Source organism: Protomyctophum bolini (genome assembly GCF_963924005.1).
Source record: "Protomyctophum bolini genome assembly, chromosome: 14".
NCBI lineage: Eukaryota > Metazoa > Chordata > Actinopteri > Myctophiformes > Myctophidae > Protomyctophum > Protomyctophum bolini.
Genome location: NC_137875.1, coordinates 28,695,214 through 28,719,469, shown reverse-complemented (window position 1 = coordinate 28,719,469; position 24,256 = coordinate 28,695,214). Strand labels below are relative to the sequence as shown.

The following is a 24,256-nucleotide window of genomic DNA, read 5'->3' as shown; positions in this document are numbered from 1 at the left end:
TGGGAAAGATTTCTCCAGGCTATAGCTGAGCTGTACTATACACAATACACACGAAAGACAGGAAATTAATTTGAACAGCTGCTGTGTGTGGTGGTTACATTTTCCATGTTAGTAGACTGACCTTCAGTGAAACGTGTTTGCCAAAGGTGACATCTCCAGACACTGTAAGGTGGTCTAGTTCCAGCATGTCAGGGATGCTCTCAAACCTCGTCAGGTACTCCTGCACCTACAGACAGAAGAGACACAACACGGATGTATCAGTGAGTCATATCTATGCTCATGAAATTAAACTAAACTTCATGTTGTGATTTTCTTTTAGCTCTAAGGATGACAGTGTTGGTCTGTCCAACACTGTTTCCAACAACAAATGTACTAGGATGTTGCTGTGCACCTTTCACGCTCCCTAAAGGCCTCTAGCATATCCCTTAGGCCAAAATTGCCAGTTGCACACATGATATTTCATGGAGTGAACTGTCATGAAACTAGCTGAGTGCTAGTTCCCAGAGGACACACATTTGATTGACTTCATGACCTTTCCTCTTTTCATTTCCTCAATTTCTACTTTCTGTTCAAAAGGCACACAGTACTAGTTGCTTTTTAATCATTTGTAATCATAGCTAGATCATCATTTTACCATTTACCATTGACGCTAGGGGATGAGTGTGGGAGCACGCATGACTGGCTCCTGCCAAATTCTATTTAATTGATTGATATCTCTGGCTACCGGGATTTTGTTTTGTTTGTCAAGCTCTGGTTGATAACTCATTAAACTAGCCGAACGTTTATGCATCATTTTAAAAGTTTCGGTATGTATGAACTGTGAGAATCAACAGGACAAGCAAGAAGGCTATCTGGAGGCGCTAGTAGGCTACAAACAGTAGGCTGTCATTTTACTTAAAATGACCAATGTGTTAATCCTTCAGTGAATATACAGCAGTGGTTCCCAAACCTTTTAGCTCAAGACCCAAAATAAACAATTTATGCTAATGAGACCTGGACCTGGGACCCAAACTAGTGATCTATCTTGTTTTTAATGTGTGACTTTTTTTTAGTTTAAACTTTTAAAATCTTTTGAAATAATACATCTTATAAATAAATAAGATATTTTCATGTAGTTAACAAAAACAAAATTGGTCCGCAACCCAGACATCGGTCCCGACCCAGTGTTTGGGAAATAGTGATATACAGTACTCATATGTAGAGAGGCAGCATTGCCTCTAGTTTCCGCTAGTTAGTGGGGCTTTAAATCCTTTTCATGTCAAGCAAATTGGACTTCAAAGTTGCCTCTAGTTTCCGGCCGCTAGTGGGGCTTTAAATCCTTTTCATGTCAAGCAAATTGTACTTCAAAGTGGGGGGAAAAAAACTGTGGCAGAATAGTTAGTAAATCTTCTATAGTTGTAGTAGTAGTTGCAGTAATACGTACATCAGTGGTACAGCAGTAGACGTTTTACTGTACACAACTAAATCTTCATGTTCATTACTTCATTTACAGTACTAGTAGCACTATCCACTAGTATATTCTGTCACTAGATAGTCTGTTGCTGCTGGATAGTAAGGGTGTAAAACTAGGCCTGGGCCATGGCTCAGCAGTCCAGGCACCTTGGCCGGTAGTCCAGTCTGGCAGTGTGCCGCGGGTTCGACTCCCGATCCCGATGGCTTTTACTGCATGTCACTCCCCCCATCTCTCTCCCCCATTTCCTATCAGCCTACTGTCTGTCCCTCTATAAAAAGAAATTATAAAATAACGGCGAAAGCCGGAAAAATAAAAGAGTGTAAGACTAGAGCATACTGTAATAGGACTGTACACCAATGTACCTTTGTAAAGGAGCTCCCCAGTTTGACGTGGGGTGTGGTGGGGAACTCCCTCTTGCTGCTCATGGTGAGAGAGCCTGCATCCAGGCTGTACAGGTTGGACATGACCAGTAGCAGGTCAGAGGTGGTCTTGACAGGCAGGAAGCGGCTGCGCGGCACGTTGATGCCCATGGCATTTTCAAAGGACTTGATTGCCGCGCCCACAGCAGTCTCCAGCTGGATCACGTTCTGACCTCCGTCCAGTGTCTGGCGTTAGTGGCAGAATATTAGACAAAATTACAACATGTATTAACAAAGGCAGTGACAGTAAATGGCTTATGAGTCAGGAGAAGAAACGCCAGGACATTTTAAGGGAAAATACCTCCATCTTGCTGTGTCTGGGGTAGAAAAGTTAGATATTGAGAGATCCCAAAAACATTATGATGAAATAATCAATGTTGATTATGTCAGCCTTAAGGTGAAATTATGTAAACTAGATAAAGTGCCCCTCGGGGCACAGGTCTCCACCAGGGCAGGTCAGGTTGTGGCCTCCTGGTGGCGCTATAATAGGCAATGTTAAAAGGGTGCAATTTCTTCTTGTTCCAAAAATGTGTTTAGCAAAAAATCCACCTGTTGGTGGTGCTATAAGAGGCCAATGTAAAAAGGGTGGGATATATTCCTCAGCCTAGTAGGTAAATTGCACGATGTGTTCATGATTTGAGGCTTTTTGTTCAAATCATGCAAACTTTGAAAGCCAATGTTTGTCAATTAGGTTGGAATATGAAATATCGGAACGGATACGTCTTGAACACGTTGCAGGATTTTTGGACAGAATCTGTAATATTAAAAAAAAATGTTTTTCAAAAGTCGGCCTCCTGGTGGCGCTATAACCGGCGAAAGGCAAGGTCAGGGGTTATGGTGTTGATTTGCGGGTCCAAAACCCCTGCTGTTTGTGTGTGACGTGTCGCGATCTTTCTATTTTCACTGCAGGCAATGCCATTGTCACCACACTCATACTTGCTCCCACGAGCGTGCCAATGTAAGATAATGGTAATTGCACACCACAGAGACAAGCACATACACGCGCGCACGCACGCACGCACGCACGCACACACGCACGCACGCACACACACACACGCACACACACACACACACACACACACACACACACACACACACACGTTATCAGTCATTAGCGCCAATCACATCTGCTTGGTTGCTGCCCTGTAATTGTTGTCGCCAAGCTCCACTGTTGTCCTAACATTGTTAGGACAGCAGTGGAGTGTACTGAAGGAGGCATGTGGTTGTTGTCCTAACAACCACATGTCTCCTACAGTACACAGGTGGCATGGAGTCACCTCTGCTCACTTCTTCTCACCTGATGGTGAGCTCACCAGGAGAGCATAATGCGTGGATGTTCACGATATCTCCTCTATATGCCCTCCAGAGATGAATGAGGTAGTTCTAGTCTGCTCTGTTCTGTTCTAACAAATTCAGGGTACAGGTCGCCCGAGCAGCGGCAGAGAAAATGCTCTTGTTTGTGTGTGTGTGTGTTAAGTAACCATACTGTAGTGTACTGTATGTGTGCCTTACCTTAGGGTTAACTATAATCTCCAGTTCCATGGCATTCTGTTCCTGCAGCCTCTTGATGGCATTTAAAGAGATCCACAGGTTGTTGGTGTTGAAGATCTTAAACTTGGTGACAGACTTGAACTCGTCCACGTGAGCCTTCGGCACCTGGGCAATCTCCAACAGCCGCAGTTTACCCTCATACTGGATGAGCGTTCCACCCTGGAGAAAGACCCAAACGTTTGCTATATGCAACTGTTTTTACAAGTGGTCTGTGGTCTGATCACCTGTTAAATAAAATAGTATATTACTAATTGGCTAAATGGCTAGGGGCACGGTGGCACAGTCGGTAGTGCTGTCGCCTCACAGCTAGAAGGTCCTGGGTTCGATTCCCGCTCGGGACGCTGTGGGCGCTGGCGGCGTGTCCTCTCCTCCACGTCATCAGTGCCCATACCCGAAGGTTGGCGAAAGGGCCTGTGTGGAGTTTGCATGTTCTCACCGTGTCCCCTAGGGTAGGTACCCTCACAAAAACATGCAGTAATCCAGGTCTCTAAACTGCCAGGGGGAAGGCTGAGTTTAGGTCAGATAAAGGTATGTTGGCCTGAGGCCATTCCTATTCGGGGAGTACATGGCCATCCATTTAATCGCTGTTTAAAAACCAATATCTGTGTTTCAACATTCCAGCAGCAACAACCCTAATCCTTTATCACATCTTAACCAATCTAATACTAGAATTAGTATATCCTCCATAAATACCTCATCGGTCAGTACCTAGTACATACCTTAACGTCGGCTCGCGTTTTGTCCGTCACCTCCATGATGAACTCGCAGCGCTTGCCATTGGGCTGGCTGACAAGTTGGTGCAAGATGTTGAGGTCTACGGTGGCTCCCAGGTTGTCGATGTTCGACACAAATATGTACTCCTTGCCCTGGGCTATGAGCTGATCCAGCAGGCCAGAGTTGTAGAAACTGGCGTAGATGTCGCCGTGACCAGGCGGGTACCACACGTCCGCGTTCTGACCTGTCATGGCCATGTCTGTGGCCACCGGCAGCAGGGACTCCTTGTTGACGCGTGGGTACCTGAAAGCAGGGGGAGGGGGGGCAAGGAGAGAGAGAGAGAGGTTATCAAGAGTTATAATAATAACACACTAGGCCTAATTAGGAAAAATTATGATTAATCACTAATTCTATATATTGCTGCAGTTTGCTTTTGTCCATATTATGAAATTCTGAAGAAGAATGCTCTTCTGCAAAAAAGAGAAATAAACTAAATTTGGTTCTATCACCCACTGCGGAGCTCTGAATGCGTGACTGCACACATAAATGGATAAAGGCACAAGGAGAATACTGCATTTCTAATCTCAGTGGATGTTTGCTTAATGTCTCATCTACGCCGTGGAAACCTTTATTTCACAATGACTGAACACCCACCCCTCTTATGCCGGAAACTTAAATTTCAGATCTGCACTTCAAAGGCCAAACACAAAATTATATATATATATATATATATATATATATATATATATATATATATATCACCGTCATTGCTGAGTGCAAGTGAGAAAGCGGATCAAAGAGCTCCTAAGAGGGATCCATGTCAGGTGAACTTAACAAAACTCCTCTCAGGAGTGAACAGGGGCAAGCTCTGATTTGGCCGTTGGAAGATGAGGAGGGAGAGCAGCAGGTGAAAGTAAGCGTAGAAGCCTCATGAGTGGCGGATTATCTTCAACGGAGCATTAGGATCAAGACATTTTGCACCTTAAACTATAACGATGTTCAACATTCTCAAGCAATCTTCCGTGTGTCTCTGAAATGCTGCCGAAGTTGTGATGAAAAGTTTACTTGAATCATGTGAAAACTACAATCATTGCATGATTTGCATCCTGGTTTTAGCTGCTACCCTTGGCTGCTGGACGTGGTCTTTGTTCGCTGCGTTTATGGCAAAACAGTGATCTTGAAAATAGAAGTAGAAATTGTTCCTAGACTAAGACAACTATTAAGTGAAATACACACCAGCAGTGTGATAGTGTTAAGGAAGCAAATATGGCTCTAATCCTAAACTGTACAATTTATTCCTGTGGTTGTATTGATTATAACTGTCATGAACTCACCTCATTAGTCTAAACCATTCTTTAATTACAATTCAATCATTCCACTCACATAATATGAGCTTAAAACTACTACTTAGAGGAATCTCCCGAATTTGATCTACTGGGAAATAGATCAAAGTCACCACCAGGAGTTATCTAAAGCAGAACATGCTTTCATCACCACAGCTTGACTTATTATTTGCAACTGGAAGAGTCAGACTCGACCAGAATGTAATGACTGGGTTAAGCTGATGATTCATCTTCTTATCGAACTATAAATGCATATTTGTAACTGGTATTTGTGGTCCTTGAGGTAATATATTTGAAGGGCAACAACCAAGTGACATAAACTTGACTTATCTTATCTATGTATACACACATCAGCAGACACAGACGCGCACACACAGACGCACACACACACACACACACACACACACACACACACACACACACACACACACACACACACACACACACACACACACACACACACACACACACACACACACACACACACACACACACACACACACACACACACACACACACACACACACACTAAAACACTGAATCTGAGCAGTCTGGCAGTTGCACAATGGTCCGAAAAGGGAGCTATTTAAGGGCATTTCCTGAAGTAGTCCCATCCTGAAAGAATCAAATATTAACACTACACTGCTGCACTCAAATTAATATTTATCAGCATGCTGTTGCTTTGTGTTTTTCATGGCTCCCACCAGGACTGCACTACATACATACGCTATGAAAAACATTGATTAGATGAAGCTCTGATGCAATGACAGAAGATTTCCTGCAACGGTCTACATACTGGCATTCAATTCTTTCCTAGACTTATTATAGATTAATATTGCTATATTGCTTACTTTGCTGCATTGTATTTTGTATATTACATTAGAGATGAAGCAAACATTCCATGTATGCATGCTTTTTTAATACACATGCAATTCTTTAGGGAATTATTACTGTCTTTAAATTACCACTTCACCGCTTTTCAACCTATCTTCATATAATAGGTCCTCACAAATAATAATGAAAAAATGGCGCAATTTTTTTTCTACTCTGCCTGTGTTTCATAGGAGGGCTGTCCTCCAGTGACAATCGATGGGGAATACAAGCTAATAGAAACTGCAGGCTTTCTAGTCCTGAAAAGTTGCAATGCAGAAATGGAAGCCATCGTTCTCACGATAATGAAAATCTAAGCATTTTTACAAAACTAAACTGCCCACAGCCCTCCTATGAGACACAGACTGAGTAGAAAGAAATCGTGCCATTTTATCATGATTATTAGTGAGGACCCATTATAATTATGAAGATAGGTTGAAAAGTGGTGAAGTGGTCCTTTAATGGGTAGAGTTGGGCCATGTTCAACACATGGCATGGGAATTGAATCACTCACATTCCAACATTATGGTCAACGCACTAACCATTCTTGGCCAATAACGTTTCTTTTGATTCAACAAATCTCCCTGTTGTGATTTCTCCTTTGAATACTGTCAATGCTGATATAAACTGTACACATTTGGACTTGGCTGTTTTGTTTATTCAGTTAAAAGAATAACCAATTTTAATAGATAGATAGATTAGATATGTTAGCCTTTGATAGGCCAGGGATGCTGCACACAACCCAAGATTATCATTCTTTGAAGTCTTGTCTGGGACTAAGAATAATCTCATCATCTTCCAAGTCATCTCTCTGCCTCCTTTACAATCTACTCCTTCCTCATATTCATCACTGTGATACATGTCAGAAGGCAGAGAACGAATAGATGAAAGGCAGCTTTTCCAGAATGCCTAGGCGAGCTCTGAACCGTCCTCCCAACACTGTAGCGCTGATAAACAAGGGAGATGGATGAGGGTTCAGTCAAAGTTGAAAACAACTCTTTTGGCCCAATGGAATAATTCCAACAAGAATCAATACACTGAGGAAGACTTCTTGTGTGTGAACTAAACTGATTTATATTTTTTGCACAATGAAACGTTTAAACTAACATTGCACGATCAGGAACTACCTCTGAGCTGTTTCATGTCGATGAGTTTGAGTGGGATTGTCTCCTAGAACTCACAGATACTATAGCTGTACATACATTTACACTGAAATGAATGCATCTCAGGTCACGTGTGATGATTAGATCTGTTGGCAAAGCCCCCTAACCATTATCCAAATTTCTCTTTACTGACACTTACGTCCAAACAACTCCTCGTGCACCCAAAATACTCATTTGCACGCGAGCGCACTAAATAATTCAAAATGCATTGTAAAAGGCGAGTACCATTCAGCTGGCAAAACGGAGGGACTTGAAATATTAATGACGGGCTTGCTTGATACATTCCATTTCCTGTGAGACCTCCTCTGTTCTTTGGGTATAGAGTTGAGATTAATGGTCTGTTGACATAGGCCTACTGTAGTCTGTAGTGTGTACAGTACAGTACAGAACACAGCACTCTCAGAGTCAGAATACAGCAGTCACCAGTACAGCAGGACATGACCAGTGTACAAATGGAATCAAATGGACCCGTAAGGCCCGTTTACACCAAAATACAAAAGCTGAGATAATTCTATAAATCACACCCATGTGTAGTGAGGGGCCTCTTATCATTATACATCATCATACAACAGTATAATACATACATCATCACGTGTTATACATACATTATCTCATGAACAACTGAATTTATGTGATGCCGATTTGCTCGTCTACATATGATGTATATTTTCCCTTCATTGTCAATGGCATTTCATGTTTGTGTTGCCACAAATTTACATCATATTTGGCGGACATTTCAGTTAATTTCTCCTTTCATTGTCAATGGCAAATATGAGACGTGTGTGGACCAAATCTGTATATAGGAGGGGCTAAGCTTCCCTCAAAAATAACCAAATCCATGTGGTAAAAAGATGATGATGATGACTGATCTTTTTGGTGCAAGACATATCAATAGCGATCAGTCAAGAAAACTCCCTATGGTATCTGTTCTGGCCCAGGTAGTCGAAATGTTTGAAACATGCTGAAGTTGTACTCTGGCTGCCATCTCGTATAAAGACAAAAAAGGGGGAGAGAGAAAGACACGTGAGAGAGCAGATCTCCTTCTTGTGCCAAAATAGAAGCAAAGCAATCAGTCTGTACAGTGTGTGCCTGTTCACTATGCACTGCTATCATCGCCTGCAGACCGCAGTACACTGTAGCCATCACAATTGTACCCGCTATGCTTGAAGTCTCTGGCCTAGTCTAGTCGTACTGCAGTTAATCAACTCATTACCCTATCTAAGCAGTCTAATGTCCATCCATGCATTCATGTGTTTATCCGTGACTTTTACCCTGTATAAGATTTAGTCTCTCTCCAGTTCTTGCCAGATTGTCTTGTGTTCTCTCAAGCATTGTTTGAAGCCTTGTCCTGCTGATCTCTGTTTTGTTTTCTAGAGTAGACCATGTTTTTGCCCAGCCCTTGCCGGTATTTCTGCCCTCGCTGACTGCCCTTTAGTTTGGATTCGACCCCTTGCCTTCCACAGTTTTTTTTCCCAGGGGTCCCTGGGACAAAATATTTTGAGATGGGGAGTCGGCGGCCAAATTAATTGACACGAAAAAGCACCACTACATTTTTTGCAACAGTTTGAGCAGTGCCAAGCGCTCCCCAGAATGACTGAGTGTGTGTGTATGTCCCTATGTATGAGTACGACCTATTGAGTATTGACCATAACTGAGTATGACCTATTGACCCCTGCAGCTGATGTCTGAGCACGACCCAGTCGACCAATTGACCCCCCCCCCCCCCCCCACCCCACATTTTAATCATTTATTTATGTCCACATAAGAGATACAAATACAAGGACACAAATATTTACAAGGTGCCGTACAGAATGCAGTCAGCAAATCCCGAACAAATAAATACCCACACACCCTTCAGGGGTACAGGTAACAGCGTCTTCGCCATATTTGGCGGCTACCGATAGTGGAAGATATTGCACAGAATTTCGCAAGCCGTTTGGCTGCTTTTTTCGGCATCCCAAGTTGTTGGAAGCCTCTTACGACCAAACTGTGTACATGTCCTAGGCTGCCGAAGATAAACACATATAGATTGCACCTATAGCCTAGTTCAATGATGGACTGGAGGAGCGGCTGGTACTTAATGACCTTAGTCATAAAGGCTTCCTCTAAGCTAGAGTCAAAGGTGCAGGCCATTTCCACACACACACACACACACACACACACACACACACACACACACACACGCAGGCCAGGAAGGAGGGATCATTACAACCCTCGTGCTTAAGACTCTAAAGGCACCAAAGTATAGTTGTTAGGAATACTGTTCTGATAAAAGAAAGTTTTGGAGTCGGCTTAACAGGTTAAGAGGAGTCTTGTGCATTGTCCCGAATCTACCACTGTGGCAGTCAAACTTGATTTGAAGTACACATTTTAACTAACAAAAATAGTTCAAAGATGATGACTTCTGAAAGTCATCATCGTTCTCTTTATAATCTTCCACTTTTCATAGTCATTTTCTACTTCTGTACTTGTACAGTTCATTGAGGCTACATTTTGATTTTAATTCTGATATGAGTTTAGGCCTTACCTGCTCTGGTTGAAGGTGTGTATCTTGACACGGTGATGAGTGTACTTTTGCAGAATCTTCTTGGTGTCCTCGTCTGTGTTGAAGGAGTTCATGAGAACGAGAGGAACATCTGTGTTGTATGTCTTGTTCAAATGCTGCATGAGAGAGTGAGAAAGGAGGTGTAGGGGTCAGACAAGACAATTGTAAGAATTACACAAAGGTGTAAAAAATTATATTGTGGAAATGCTATTATGCTTAACACTAGCATGTCTGAGAGGTCTTTTTTTTTTTTAAGTTGATTATCTTTGCCCATGAAGCTTTCAGAAGGTTCCCCTTCCATGACCATCATCATCCATCACCATTAAGCTACTTGTGTCTGATTTTACTTCAGACATGCTAGACATGCTTATAAGTGGTGAAATGAACAAATGATGAAGAAACAACCACCATGTTACAAGGTCTGCATGAACAGTGGGGAGAGAGAGAGAGAGAGAAAAAAAAAAGAGAGAGAGAGAGAGAGAGAGAGAGAGAGAGAGGACACTCTTAACCGAATGAAACACTGCAAGTGATGAAAGCATGCATCCTGTTAACCCATTCCAGAACAATAGGCCTACTGACATCGTTGAATGTGGTCACTCATTCATGCACTAAACACTTTATAATTATATCGAGGCAAAATATGCAACCTTGGCAGTTGCCTGGCGAAGGCTTGTGAGACTACACATCCACAACTCTAGAGCAGTGGTTCCCAAACTGTTTAGCTTGAGACCCAAAACAGAAACGTGATGCCTCCCCGAGGCCCAAACCAATTACAGTAGCCCATCTATAAGCTTGTGATGTGACGTGTTGTGAGCAGTGTTGTGCTAGTCATTAGTTACTCCATTTCAATCATTTTCAACTGATTACTTAAAATAAAAAAGTAATGGGGCTCCCATTAATGCCCTTATAGCATTGGAGAATAATAATAATCAACTTGAAATGAATTGCATCATTGAACTCTGCTAAGCAATTGTGGTAATAGCAATTATCATTATGAAATGTAGTGGAACAGTACAGTTTTAGTGATTTGATTTGACCATAATTTAGCGTCCGTCCATTACCTCCACAAATTCAAAATAATGGTTATATTTCCATGCTGCAAACTGCCGCTGTTGTCTAGACTTGCATTTGTGTGTGTGTGTGTGTGTGTGTGTGTGACTGTGTGTGTGTGTGTATGTGTGTGTGTGTGTGTGCGTGTGCGTGCAACGTGCGTGCATGCAACGTGCGTGCGTGCAACGGGTGTGCCGGTGATGGTTGTGTGTGTTTGCCTGTGTGTATTGCAGCAAGTCCTGTCCAACTCTGTCTCTGATTGGCTTACCCCTAGAAATTTACCCTAGATTAACCAATCATTACTCCTCTCTGCTACTTTCACTTTCTTGGGAACATGCTTTCATGTTAGTGTGACAACACATCGCCTGTAGGTTAAATCAGGGGTTCTCAACGTTTTTGGATTTAAGTGGTTCATGACTGAAGTATTGGGACCAGCATGCTAATATTAAATCCAACCCACTTCTTTAAACATAAACTACTTCAGTTGCTCATGTAGAATTTTGTGATGGTGCACTCACTGCACTGTGGTTGACACTCTTTGGTTCCTTTAAGGCAGTTGGTAATGGTGGACTCACTGCACTGTGGTTGACACTCTCTAGTTCCTTTAAGGCAGTGGGTAATGGTGGACTCACTGCACTGTGGTTGACACTCTCTAGAGTCTAGTTCCTTTAAGGCAGTGGGTAATGGTGCACTCACTGCACTGTGGTAGACAACACTCTCTAGTTCCTTTAAGGCAGTTGTTAATGGTGCACTCACTGCACTGTGGTTGACACTCTCGTCTCTAGTTCCTTTAAGGCAGTGAGTACCGGTAATGGTGCACTCACTGCACTGTGGTAGACACTCTCTAGTTCCTTTAAGGCAGTTGGTAATGGTGGACTCACTGCACTGTGGTTGACACTCTCTAGTTCCTTTAAGGCAGTGAATAATGGTACACTCACTGCACTGTGGTCTCCCCATCACTCTAGTTCCTTTAAGGCAGTGGGTAATGGTACACTCACTGCACTGTGGTCTCCCCATCACTAGTTCCTTTAAGGCAGTGAGTAATGGTACACTCACTGCACTGTGGTCTCCCCATCACTAGTTCCTTTAAGGCAGTGGGTAATGGTACACTCACTGCACTGTGGTCTCCCCATCACTCTAGTTCCTTTAAGGCAGTGGGTAATGGTACACTCACTGCACTGTGGTCTCCCCATCTCTCTAGTTCCTTTAAGGCAGTGAGTAATGGTGGACTCACTGCACTGTGGTCTCCCCATCTCTCTAGTTCCTTTAAGGCAGTGAGTAATGGTACACTCACTGCACTGTGGTCTCCCCATCTCTCTAGTTCCTTTAAGGCAGTGAGTAATGGTACACTCACTGCACTGTGGTCTCCCCATCTCTCTAGTTCCTTTAAGGCAGTGAGTAATGGTACACTCACTGCACTGTGGTCTCCCCATCACTCTAGTTCCTTTAAGGCAGTGGGTAATGGTACACTCACTGCACTGTGGTTGACACTCTCTAGTTCCTTTAAGGCAGTGGGTAATGGTACACTCACTGCACTATGGTTGACACTTGCTGTTGCTGGCTTTTCTTCACACTATGACATTTCTCAATAATCCCACTAGCTCATAAGTAAACATTCTCCATTACTTAGATAAACATATTGTAATCATATTTGAGCATTTACTTAAGTGCAACGAAGGTATGGAGGAGGTTAAATACATATTCTGATTAACTACACCCCATTGTGTGATATCATCGCTCAAAAAGCAAAAGTATGTTTATATAATTGAATGACAAGTGAGAGGCCACAGAAAAAGCGTATGTTGTACTTAGTACACAACACTACGCAAACATGTTGAGTTGACCATGGGAGTGTAGTTTTACATAACCACAAGAAAGGGCAGGGCTGACCAAGGAGAGGAAGTGAGTAAACTGCTACAACCAACCCTGAAATGATGTAATATTGTCATATGACATCCACAAACTCCCCTTTTGAAGGGAAAATACATACATCGTCATACAACATCACATTGTGACTTTCCATTTGGTTCCATTTGTAAACTTTGAGTTGTGGGGGTCAGAGCTACACTAAATGGAACAGAGCCTTAATTAGTATAATTGGTAAAACCTGTGAAGGAATTAAAGAAGAGGCCCAATTTCTTTCCAATACGGCTGCTGTGCATCGTTAGATGTAGTCTCTCCAGACAGACTGTTGAAATTCAAAGGAATAGAGGACTGTTTTTCCTTTATTTGCCGATGGGTTCTCAGATTGAGTTAGATGTAGCTAGTAGGGGCTGAAAGGGAACTGAGCCAACGTAAACGTGTGGGGCAGCCTGGGGCTCACACAGTGAAAATGTGTGTTTATGAGGGCCTTCAGAGTATGGGTCCATTTTCCACCCCTTCACCCCCTCCCCCTCCCTAAATGGATGGATTGAGTCCTGAAGTAATCTGACCAGACCTGCGGAGAGGATGGATGGATGCCACCCCCCCCCCCCCCCACACACACACACACACACACACACACACACACACCACCACCACTAATGCCTGTGGGAGGTGAGTGGGACACAGAGCTCAGTGTGTTTGAGAGGCTGTTATGAAACACAAATCCAACACAGAGCAGACACGCACGCATGCACTCACACGCACGCAATGCAAGAATGTATAAATAGGAAACAAAATATAAAAACAAAAAGTGCCGTGCACGAGAGCTTGCCTGCACAGTACAGCGCACACACACACACACACACACACACACACACACACACACACACACACACACACACACACACACACACACACACACACACACACACACACACACACACACACACACACCTCCAGCACACTGCAGTCTCTGTATCCCTTCCAGTTTTGCAGACCTGTGTGGACTAAAAGATCCTCTTTGAGCTCAACTGGCAGCACACACACACACACACACACACACACACACACACACACACCCTTACAAGAGAACCCCTCAGATCACTTTCAAATACTCACGTTTCAAGAGGTGTGTGCGTGCGTACAGTATATACAGTATATATTCAGCTGACGGATTGGAAAGAGTGCCGAGGAGGGATGACATGCACTTTATCATTATCTCTAAAGCCCATTTCCCATTTCCCCAGAACCTTGCCAGCACACTGTACAAAGCATCTGCTCCCTGGATGCTCGGCTGAGTTCATGCAACTTCCAGACACTTGTAAAATGAAGGCAGGAGGGGTGAGGTATACACCCTGGGGAAGACGTTGCCAAAACAACTTCATAAAAATCCTCCATTTGGACCAGATGTTTACGCTCTGCACTCAATGACTCGCAGACGAGCATCACTTCCTGGATTCTAGGGCTGCAACTAACGATTATTTTCATAATAGATTAATCTGCCGATTATTTAAACCATTAATTGATTAATCGGATTATGACACTTATTTCGCTATCACCTGTTATTTTAGACATTCTAACTAAGAAAAAATATAATTCATTTAAAATGTCATTTGATTAGCTGCTGATTAGGCTGCTATTCAAATAAAAGACAAACTAAATTTAAATTAATTAAAGCAACTCATGGTGTCTTTAGGCTTATTCTGACTGCATACATTTGATTAAAGAATAGCTACACATGTGTCAGTCTAGAAGGAACAGTACTCTTCTGAACTCAAAGAGTCATGGCCCATAGCACTTACCCCACCCCCTTAGATAGCAATTCTGTAGACTTAGATAGCATTTGATACAGACTTATAGCATGTTATGTAAACAGCATAAGTGCATTGTATGTAGTCATAGCACGTCATAGTACATAATGTATATCATAGTAGTATAGATGTATAGCTTATATGTATAGTTTCATTATAGATATTCCACTGTTACTTTCTTAGCTTACGCATGTTTCATGATAAATGTTTTTATGTGATGTATTCCCCATGCTTTTTGTTCTTGCTTAATGTAAGTCGCTCTGGATTAAGACAAGAGCGTCTGCTAAATGCCTAAATTGTAAATTGTAAAGAGGTAATTTAAAAATAAATATTCAAGCCATATGTTCTTGATACTATAATCGTTATGCGTGTCATATTTTGCTTTGCAGTCGCTACTGTGCAACTATCATGAGATAGTTGCACAGGGAAGAGAGATGGATCACACTTTAGTTTAGTTACACTTAACACTGGAAAAACTATGGTTAAGTGGGAAATCACCTATGATAAATTGCAAAAAATTCTAGTGATTAGTTGCCAATTCGATTAATCGATTACTAAATTAGTTGACAACTAATTGCATAATCGATTTGATTGCGATTAATCAATGAATCGTTGCAGCCCTAGTGGATTCTACTCAGGATGTTTCGCCCCAAATATACATATCCCTAACCTTAACCTCACACAAACTATGATTCTGAATCCATTCCAAGCATTAGTTTTGCACAAAATATGCTGACCTCATCACATTTGTGATGACAGCTATGGCTGTTTTTAGCCCAAAGAGTGTTTTTTGTGCAAAACTAGTGCTTGGAATGGATTCAGAATCAAGAAAACCCCCTAGTTTGACACGTCACATGCTACTTAAAGCATAATGAAATTTTGACTTGACTTTGATATAGATTGTCAATGTCACATACACACACACACCCCTATAAAAAATCACACCCGTATGAAGTGAGGGGCTCTCATATCATCGTACATAATCATGACGTAATATGTCCATTTGCTCAGACACATGACGTAAATTCTCCATTCATTGTCAATGGGAGTTTAATGTTTGAGTAAGACGAAAATCTACACTGATAGTTGAATATAGGAGGGGCTAGTGCCCCTCAAAGATTTCTCAATACCGTCAGCAAGTGGATTCATGAATACACATATATACAGTATATCGACAATATTTTAGGCCAATAAAAAAAATGATTTCCCACTCCACACCCCCGGCTGCCGGACTATGTCTGAAGTCTGCCTGGTCCCACCCCTTCGGGGCATCCCCACCCATTATTGTTGTTGAGGCTCTCGGCCACGCTGTCGGGGAGGCCGCGAGCAGCTATTTTATCATAAGGCTGGATCTGTGGGAGAGAAACGGAGAGAATCAAGAATCAATCAAGCGCTTACCAATTGTGTTTTTTGAGCAAAGAGATTTACAGGCCAACAAGCACCCAATCCTAGGTGCCTCTGTTCCAGAGTACCTGATGGGCTACCTGCCCAGAGTGAGGGATGCTCACAGGTACTCAGCCAAAGGAAGTCCTTATGATCTAGTTCCCCCCAGTTTCAGGACACGCTTTTTTCTACGCAGCCACTACTCTGTGGAATGCACTCCCTCCAGCCCTGAAATCCCTAAATTCTATTGCAATATTTAGGAAAGACCTGAAATCATGGCTCCATCTACACACTCACTGGTCATAGTTAGCTTCCGACCCGGGATAGCCCATCTCCCATGCTCAGGACTATTCTCTCAGGGTACCTCTTGTCCTATGTATATAGCTCCCAGCCTTATATATAAGGTTTATTACTTGCGCAAGCAGAGCGCGCAAGTAATAATTTCGCCCGGTCTCTTCAACGTGACAGCCGTCAACCATTTGATGGGTATGCAAAACAAACAGCAAATCTGTGCCTGGTTTGCTGGGACCAGACTACACAAATGACCATATGTCTTACGTCATCATTTAGAGCTAGTCATACGTATACTATACACATAATCAGTAAAAATAAAATAGCAAATTGTGCCTGATCTGCTGGGACCAGAGTACGTGGTGTGTATATGTATGACTAGCTCTCAATGATGACGTAAGAAATATGGTAATTTGTGTAATCTGGTCCCAGCAAACCAGGCACAAATTTGCTGTTTTTTTTGCATACGCATCAAATTGTGCACTAGTAGCAAATAGTTACACCTAATGATTATACATTTCAAACGTTCCTTCACAGAGATACTGAGATGTGACAGTTTACAGCGGTCGAAAGTACTTGCGCGCTCTGCTTGCGCACTAGTTGGCCATTTATGGCCTACTAGTGTGCAACAAGCAAGTATGCACTCGGCAGAGTGCAGTTCTAGTTTATTATATGTTCCATGGTTGTTTTGTCTGTACAGTATGTATGTGTATAGTTTCATGTTACAAAGTGGACCATAATGGAAACAAGCGAAAGCTTTTTTGTGTCTAAGTCCATTTGGAGTTTTTTTTTAAATGATGTCATTTTCTGTAATTATTTTCTTAAACTGCCAATAAAGTATTCTATCTATCTATTATGACATCACAGTGACATCACCAGCTGGCCAGCTGGTGATGTCACTGTGTGTGGGTGAACACACCCACACACAGTCACACTGTGGTAATGGGACTTACCTGTGAGTGCGACCATGTCAGAGCCAACATTAACAAAATAATGTAACAAGTGAAGTGACCAAAGAATTTAACATCAACTGTGTGCTGAAATGCTGATGACAGTGACAGAATTTGTGCAGTGTTGAAAACTGAAAACCTTCTGAATTAAGGTGGCTTTCCTGTGTAACTATATTTGCAAGTCCAGTTCCAGTCCATCCAACCAAATTATTATTCAATGAATTAACCCCCCCCCCCACATTTTACAAGTGTCTGGAAGTTGCATGAACTCAGCCGAGCATCCAGGGAGCCGGCACACACACACACACACACACACACACACACACACACACTCACTTCATTTTTGGTCTTAGGGATTACAAAGGGAAGGTGTAGCATAGACAACTGACTGGACTCTTCCAATACCAATGGAGTCACCGCTTCTTTGCAACATTTCAGTCACATCTTCTATGAAATTGTGTTGTGTTGCACTAGGAAGGTGTTGTCTGTGGTGTGTCACCTCTATCTGTTGCACCGTGAGGTCTAGGAAGGTGTTCTCGTTGCGGACACTGATGAGGCTCTTTGGGCCCTTGCAGCCCATGCTGGTCCCCAGACCTCCGTTGAGTTTCACCACCACCAACTTGTTGAGGCTCTCGGCCACGCTGTCGGGGAGGCCGCGAGCAGCTATTTTATCATAAGGCTGGATCTGTGGGAGAGAAACGGAGAGAATCAAGAATCAATCAAGCTCTTACCAATTGTGTTTTTTGAGCAAAGAGATTTACAGGCCAACAAGCACCCAAGCACAGTGAAAACGGTTTATGTGTACATGACATGTTTACGTGTTGCAGAGAGTGTGTGTGTGTGTGTGTGTGTGTGTGTGTTTGAGAGAGAGAATGTGTGTGTCAATGTGTGTCTGTCTGTTATCTACTTAACACACACACACACACACACACAAACACACACACACACACACACACACACACACACACAACACTGTCGGTACTCAGTTTCAAATGTCACAATGTTGGCTAGGCAGCAGAAAAGACTATGGTGAGAGAGGGAGAACCAGAGAGAGAGAGAGAGAGAGAGAGAGAGAGAGAGGATTGAGTGAGGAGTTGGAGTGACTGAGTGGTCACTTTCTGAGGTCAATATTAGGACTCACTCATCAGCACTTTCATACAAATTGTTTTGACTGTTTCCTCTCTCTCTCTCTCTCTCTCCTGCAAAACTAAGAAAAACACAGAGAAAACCAGGAAGACAGATAGTCGAAAAGAGAACAGAACAGGACAGAACTAGAGAGAATGTGTGGGAGAGGAAAAGAGTTGAAACGTGTAAGAGAGTGAGACATAATTGGACAGGAGTAAAGATATGCAGCTGATAGAGAAAGTTATAGATGGAGACAGACGGTGACAATATAGAGGGGAACATGTGAGTGGTGGATCTAATGGCACCAGTCGGTCTGAGAAAAGACTGATATTGGATGTATTATAAGTCAAATAACCTGATGAATCCTATTAAAATGCTTTAATATCAATTCAACAAAAAATCTATAGTACTGTATATAAAGCAAAGAAATATACAACATATATAGACCATTCAGTTTCTTTAGATTTAAGTCTCTCATTGTCATTTTAAAGCACAAGGCACTGGGCCATCGGAACAGTGGACTATCGCAAATTATGTAAACAACCAAAAGGTCAGTGTATTCTTAATTTCTTACACTGTTGGAGGTTTTATCCAGCCGTGATAAAGCAGCTATAAGCAAGGCAGCTCATCATTGCACAAAAATAAAAAAATCAACAAGACAGCAACTCTCCTTCTGATTACATAGTAGAATTGAAGAAACTGTCAACTCATTCTTTATTATTTAATTTATTTATTATATTTATTTCAGTACACATTTAATTGTTTACGCCGTGACCATTTGGTTTGTTGTGGAAATTCCCCTGCAGGCTAAATGAATACTGAGTAAGAAAAATCAATGAAGATGAATGCACAATTCACTATTGCTCTGATTTAATGTTTGCAGACAGGAGTAATCTCCGTCTCTAAGGGAGCTGGTGAGATTAAAAGATTTTTAAGGGAAGGCATTTCACACAAGCAAAAGTCTCTGGTGTTAATAATATATAACCTTGCTGCAATAGCTCAACAGAACTGTATGCATACAAGAGCAAGAATCCACTCATTAGACAAAGGATTTCTGTCGGAATCATATTGAAAATTCCAGCAAAGCCAATTGCAACATTATAATTTTCCATCACAGGTTTAAACGCTGAGGCTGTGTAAAGAAATGTTGAAGGCTGAATTTACTGGGAAATTGAAAGAAATGGGCACCATGTCTTGTTGTACTTTATGTCTACTGTTGTTATGGTTCCCCTTACTTTTTGTTTCCTACATTTGGTTTTTAATTATTACATTTCAAAACATTTTCCAAAAACATTCTAACAAATTCCATAAATTAGAACAGATATTTGTGAAAATAGCCGATCCTCAAGCTCACAAAGTAGCGACATGTTGTGAGCTTGTAGATCTGCTATTTTCACTAGTTTGGGTCCCAGGCAAATATCAAATTTCAGTTTTGGGCCACGGGCTGAAATGTTTGGAAACCACTGCTCTACTCTATCCCACAGAGAAGGTGGAAGTTATGGTTATAATGATCAAACACCCACCAATGTCTCTGACTTTTGAATGTCTATGCATGTTTCATCTCTCTCTAGGCCGTCCTCAGACAAGCCTTCCATCGTCGCTTCCAGTCATCCCAGTTCTCCATACATCCGGCCAGCTTGTTGGTGCTTTGCTCTCCTGCATCTTTCTTGAGTATATCCACATATGTTGGGACGTCCTCGTGACCGGTCCTCGTGACTGTGTTGTTGGTTCCCACAGCACCAGTTTGCTGGCTAGCAGCTCCTGGTGTCTTTGGCAGTGTCCTGCAAGTCTCATTTTCCTGGCTGTTATTTTGCCGCTCACCCTGAATATTCCAGCATACAGATTCTCATTGGTAACAGTACTCTTGCTGATGTTGAGCACTACACGTAACATTCTGGTGTAGCACCCGTCTAGCGCCTTCTGCAGAGTTGGCTTCAGGTTCCAGCATTCACTGCCTTATAGGAGAACAGATTCTACCGTCGTGTAGAAGAAGCTGAGTTTGATTTGTCGGGGAGGTTGGAGTTCCATACACTGGCCATGCCATTCAGGGCCCTCCATGCAAGTGGGTTCCTCACTTTTAGATCTTGCTCTGTTGAGTTGACCCATGAGCCCATACCAGGTAATACATGTTTTTATTGTAGCTTCTGAGCATAAGTATTTCACATGTATTTACCTAAACCGTGCAACTAAGTGACAATAAAGTGAATCTGAATCTGAGGTACTTGAAGTCATGATAAACCCATCCACTCTGCTATGACCCGCCATTGCTAAAGGTCACTTCTTGGAAATGGACAGCTGAATGCGAGATTGTGTTCACAAAAAGAAAGACACAGTTGCTACAAAGCAAAGCTAATCTGAGTTCCTGGAAGTTCATATTTAAAACAAAAACACATGAGAAGCAAAGCAGATGTGCACTATGACACAATGAAGCAAGTGAGGCTAAGAGGCTCAGCAGATGAAGTCAACTATGAAGACAGCGCAGCATCCAAGTAGACTGCAGAACACAGTCTGTACAGACTAACTTCAGGGGCCGGCATCTTCCAAGTGGGGCGTGGCTACACGAAACTGAGTTGGACATTTGACGATGATACACAAAATAAGAATAAGAAGATAACTGTGTCACTGGAACAGACTGGCAAACTTCAAGGACCTGTTCCTAAAATGTATGCTGAGAACTAGAATGAGTCTGCGAGAATTGTTGATTAGATCTATAAACTAAATAATAAACTTTATTTCAGACTCGTTTGTCCAACAGCACAAAATATAAAAGGGCAGCGGTATATAAATATATAAAATACATCAACATTACAGTACCAACCTCACACCAGTCATAGAAGGTGGCTATCCAGTGCAAACTCAGGCAGGTAAGTTTAATTACTAAAAAGTATAGAGGCTGTTACGCCAACGCTCTCTAAGCCTGGATGTGTATCTGTAACTATACTGTTCTCTGACACATCAAGCCGACACACAATTATACATCAACTGTCTTAACAGTGCATACCAGGTGGGTACACCAGCGGTCACAAATATTTCACTGGCTCTATGTCATCGAGGAATGTGGAGCAACAACCGCAAGGCATCATTATAGGCCACACTGAGCCTATTCCACGCATGCCAGAGATGAGCAGTGTACAGAGGTGTGACATAGGCTCTGAACAGTGAACACTTATCAACAGAACACATTGAACCTTGAGTATGTGCCTGTGCATAAATTTAACGATGTTGTCTGTAGACATCTCTGTCATCCATCAGTGAGGACATGACCATGGTATTTTACTTCCTTGCATATTATGAGTAGCCTGGCTCCAGCCCTGAATCGCTAGCCACGCCCGTTAAGAAAATATGTTCTGGCGATTCAGGTCTGGAGTCTCTGCCTACGGCGGCGTTAGTGTCGATAAAAAATCTGATCACAGCAGCAGATCAGCCCCGTCACTCGACAGCGTCAGACAACAAATATAGCTGCCCCCACTACGGTGACTCACGACCGTATCCATCTGGCTATTAAATCGGCGTATGATAAATAGTTTCTTTACATAAACGACAGGTTTTATAAACATCATCATCCGACATATTTTACGGACATCCGACTTTTTTTTACATGCTAGTAGCGCTCGTTGGCTGTGGTCTGTTTGGTTAGCAAACGGGTTAGCCATAGACTCATGATTGACAACAACGTCATCTGCTTTCCTACTATTCTGATTGGTTGGTATGAAGCAATCACCGAAGACTGCCGCTTTGTCATGGGATGGGTGTCATCCCATAAACTGCTGCCGTGGGGAGGGCTTTCAGTCTGAAAATTCAGACTGAGTGTCAGGCTATATTATGAGAGTACTATCACACAATTGAAAGGCAGAGGAAGATACATTCCTGTCCTCTCTGCTTCTCACAATCATGATGTTACTTTTTTTGGCCAAATCATCAGCATACATGAGATGATTGACAACAGTGTCTCCCACAAGACAGACAGTATTACACCCTGACCCATTCACTTGATTTGACAAATCATCCATATAAACATTAAATAATAGGAGATCAAATCTGTCCCTGGCGAACCCCATTACTGACATTTTACCTGAAACCAGCATTCTTACTAAGTATTTTGGAACACCTCTATCAATCAATTTCAAAGACTTACCATTTTAAAGGCTTACCATGATGAAGCAGTGTCAAAACTGATTCACTGGTCAGGGTTAAAGTGTTTAGCTATAGTTACCCAGCAAGACTGGGAAGTTATCCACTGTATACTGTCAGGTGGCAGTCCTGAGACAGGCATTATATTCATGGTCCAAGTATATTCCATGTTTGGGATTTAAATAATTGGGTCTTAACAGCACAGTTGCAGGAGAAGAAGGGCCACTTAGGTGAATGGGTGTGCTTCATACTTCATATAAGGTTATTACAGTAGGGCCTAGTAGTAAGCCATCTATCTATATTGGCCTACTGAGTAGGCCAATATAGACAGATGGCTTCTCAGAGGACAGTGTTATTTGACAGGAGGAGACAGGAAGTTCTACAAGCTAAACTAGTTTTTGTCAACATAGCTTAGTTGTGGTTTCCATTACGTTGTGGTGTATATGTTGATGAGAAAGTATACAGAAATGAGTCTAATTATTGTATAATTATACAGTAGTGTGAGTGTTTAATGAAGGGCATGGCATGATTTAAAGGAATGCAGTGTGACAATAGTTTGACGCAAAGGTGCCTAACCCTGATCAGAGGTGAGGAGGAGGTCTGATGGTGAGCGTCTCCATGAATTATGCTTGATAAAGGTACACTTCACCCCTTTTGCAATCAGATCTTATTTTAATGATGTTTGGGAGACAAGTGTCTCAAATATGTGTTTTTAGATATATTACTATTTCAAAGTGTCCATGACACCATGGACACTTTGAAATAGTAATAGCTCACTTCCTTCTTGAACTACAATTCACCCTTTGTCAGCCTTCTGATTGGTCCCTGACTGACTAACCAGCAGGCTCTTTCTGCCTTGTTCCGCCTTGTTTATATTGATTTATTGCTAAAACAACTGCACTGGCTTCCTGTCAAGTTCCGTATCAACTATAAACTCTTCCTTCTTACCTACAAATGTCAAAAAGCCCTGGCTCCACAGTACCTCTCAGGCCTCCTTCATAAACCTCCTGTGACACGGAACCTGGGTCCACAAACTTGGACCTCCTCTCTGTCCCTCAGTGTGGCAGCCCCCACCCTGTGGAACTCTCTTCCACACTGGACTCTTTTAAGGCTGCCTTGAAAAGACACTTATTCTCTCAGGCTTATGGCATATAGTTTTTGATTGTTGTTGGTACATTTTGTAAAGTGTCCTTGAGTTCATGAAAGGCGCTATATAAATTCAAGCTATTATTATTATTAAAACATCTTTTTGGGAAAAAACTAAAAACAAACACCTTATTTCAATGGTAGTGGATGGAGACATTGGAGAGGGAGGATTTTTGTCCAACCACGAAACGGAAACCAATGGGTGCGAAGAGGGGCACAACCACGGGCGGGACTTGACAAAGGGGTAATTCCCAAAATGCTTTGGTGCACTGCTCTGCCTTAGGATAGGGGGAGCTCTGAGAAGGAAGGGAAGTGGTCACGTGACTGGGCTGCACCATGACACTTTTATGGACACTTTCATGGGAGCCAAACTCACACCGGAAGTGCAATGAATACATGGCAGTGAATGGAGCCGGCTGGACCAGCCCATAACAAACATTATTTATGA

The 24,256-nt window shown here is 42.3% G+C and overlaps 1 protein-coding gene across 2 annotated transcripts in view; it reads right to left on the bottom strand.

Moving 5' to 3' along the window:
• The window catches only part of ugp2b (UDP-glucose pyrophosphorylase 2b), a 67,957-nt gene that overhangs the window by 3,983 nt on the left and 39,718 nt on the right, over positions 1-24,256 (bottom strand). For both annotated transcript variants that reach the window (XM_080782503.1, XM_080782502.1), the window contains exons 4-9: positions 17,906-18,091; positions 10,041-10,174; positions 4,143-4,440; positions 3,385-3,582; positions 1,816-2,058; positions 122-226 (exon numbers count right to left, since the gene is read on the bottom strand). In XM_080782503.1, coding sequence (XP_080638629.1) covers positions 122-226; positions 1,816-2,058; positions 3,385-3,582; positions 4,143-4,440; positions 10,041-10,174; positions 17,906-18,091 — 1,164 coding nt within the window. The remainder of the gene's footprint in view (positions 1-121; positions 227-1,815; positions 2,059-3,384; positions 3,583-4,142; positions 4,441-10,040; positions 10,175-17,905; positions 18,092-24,256) is intronic.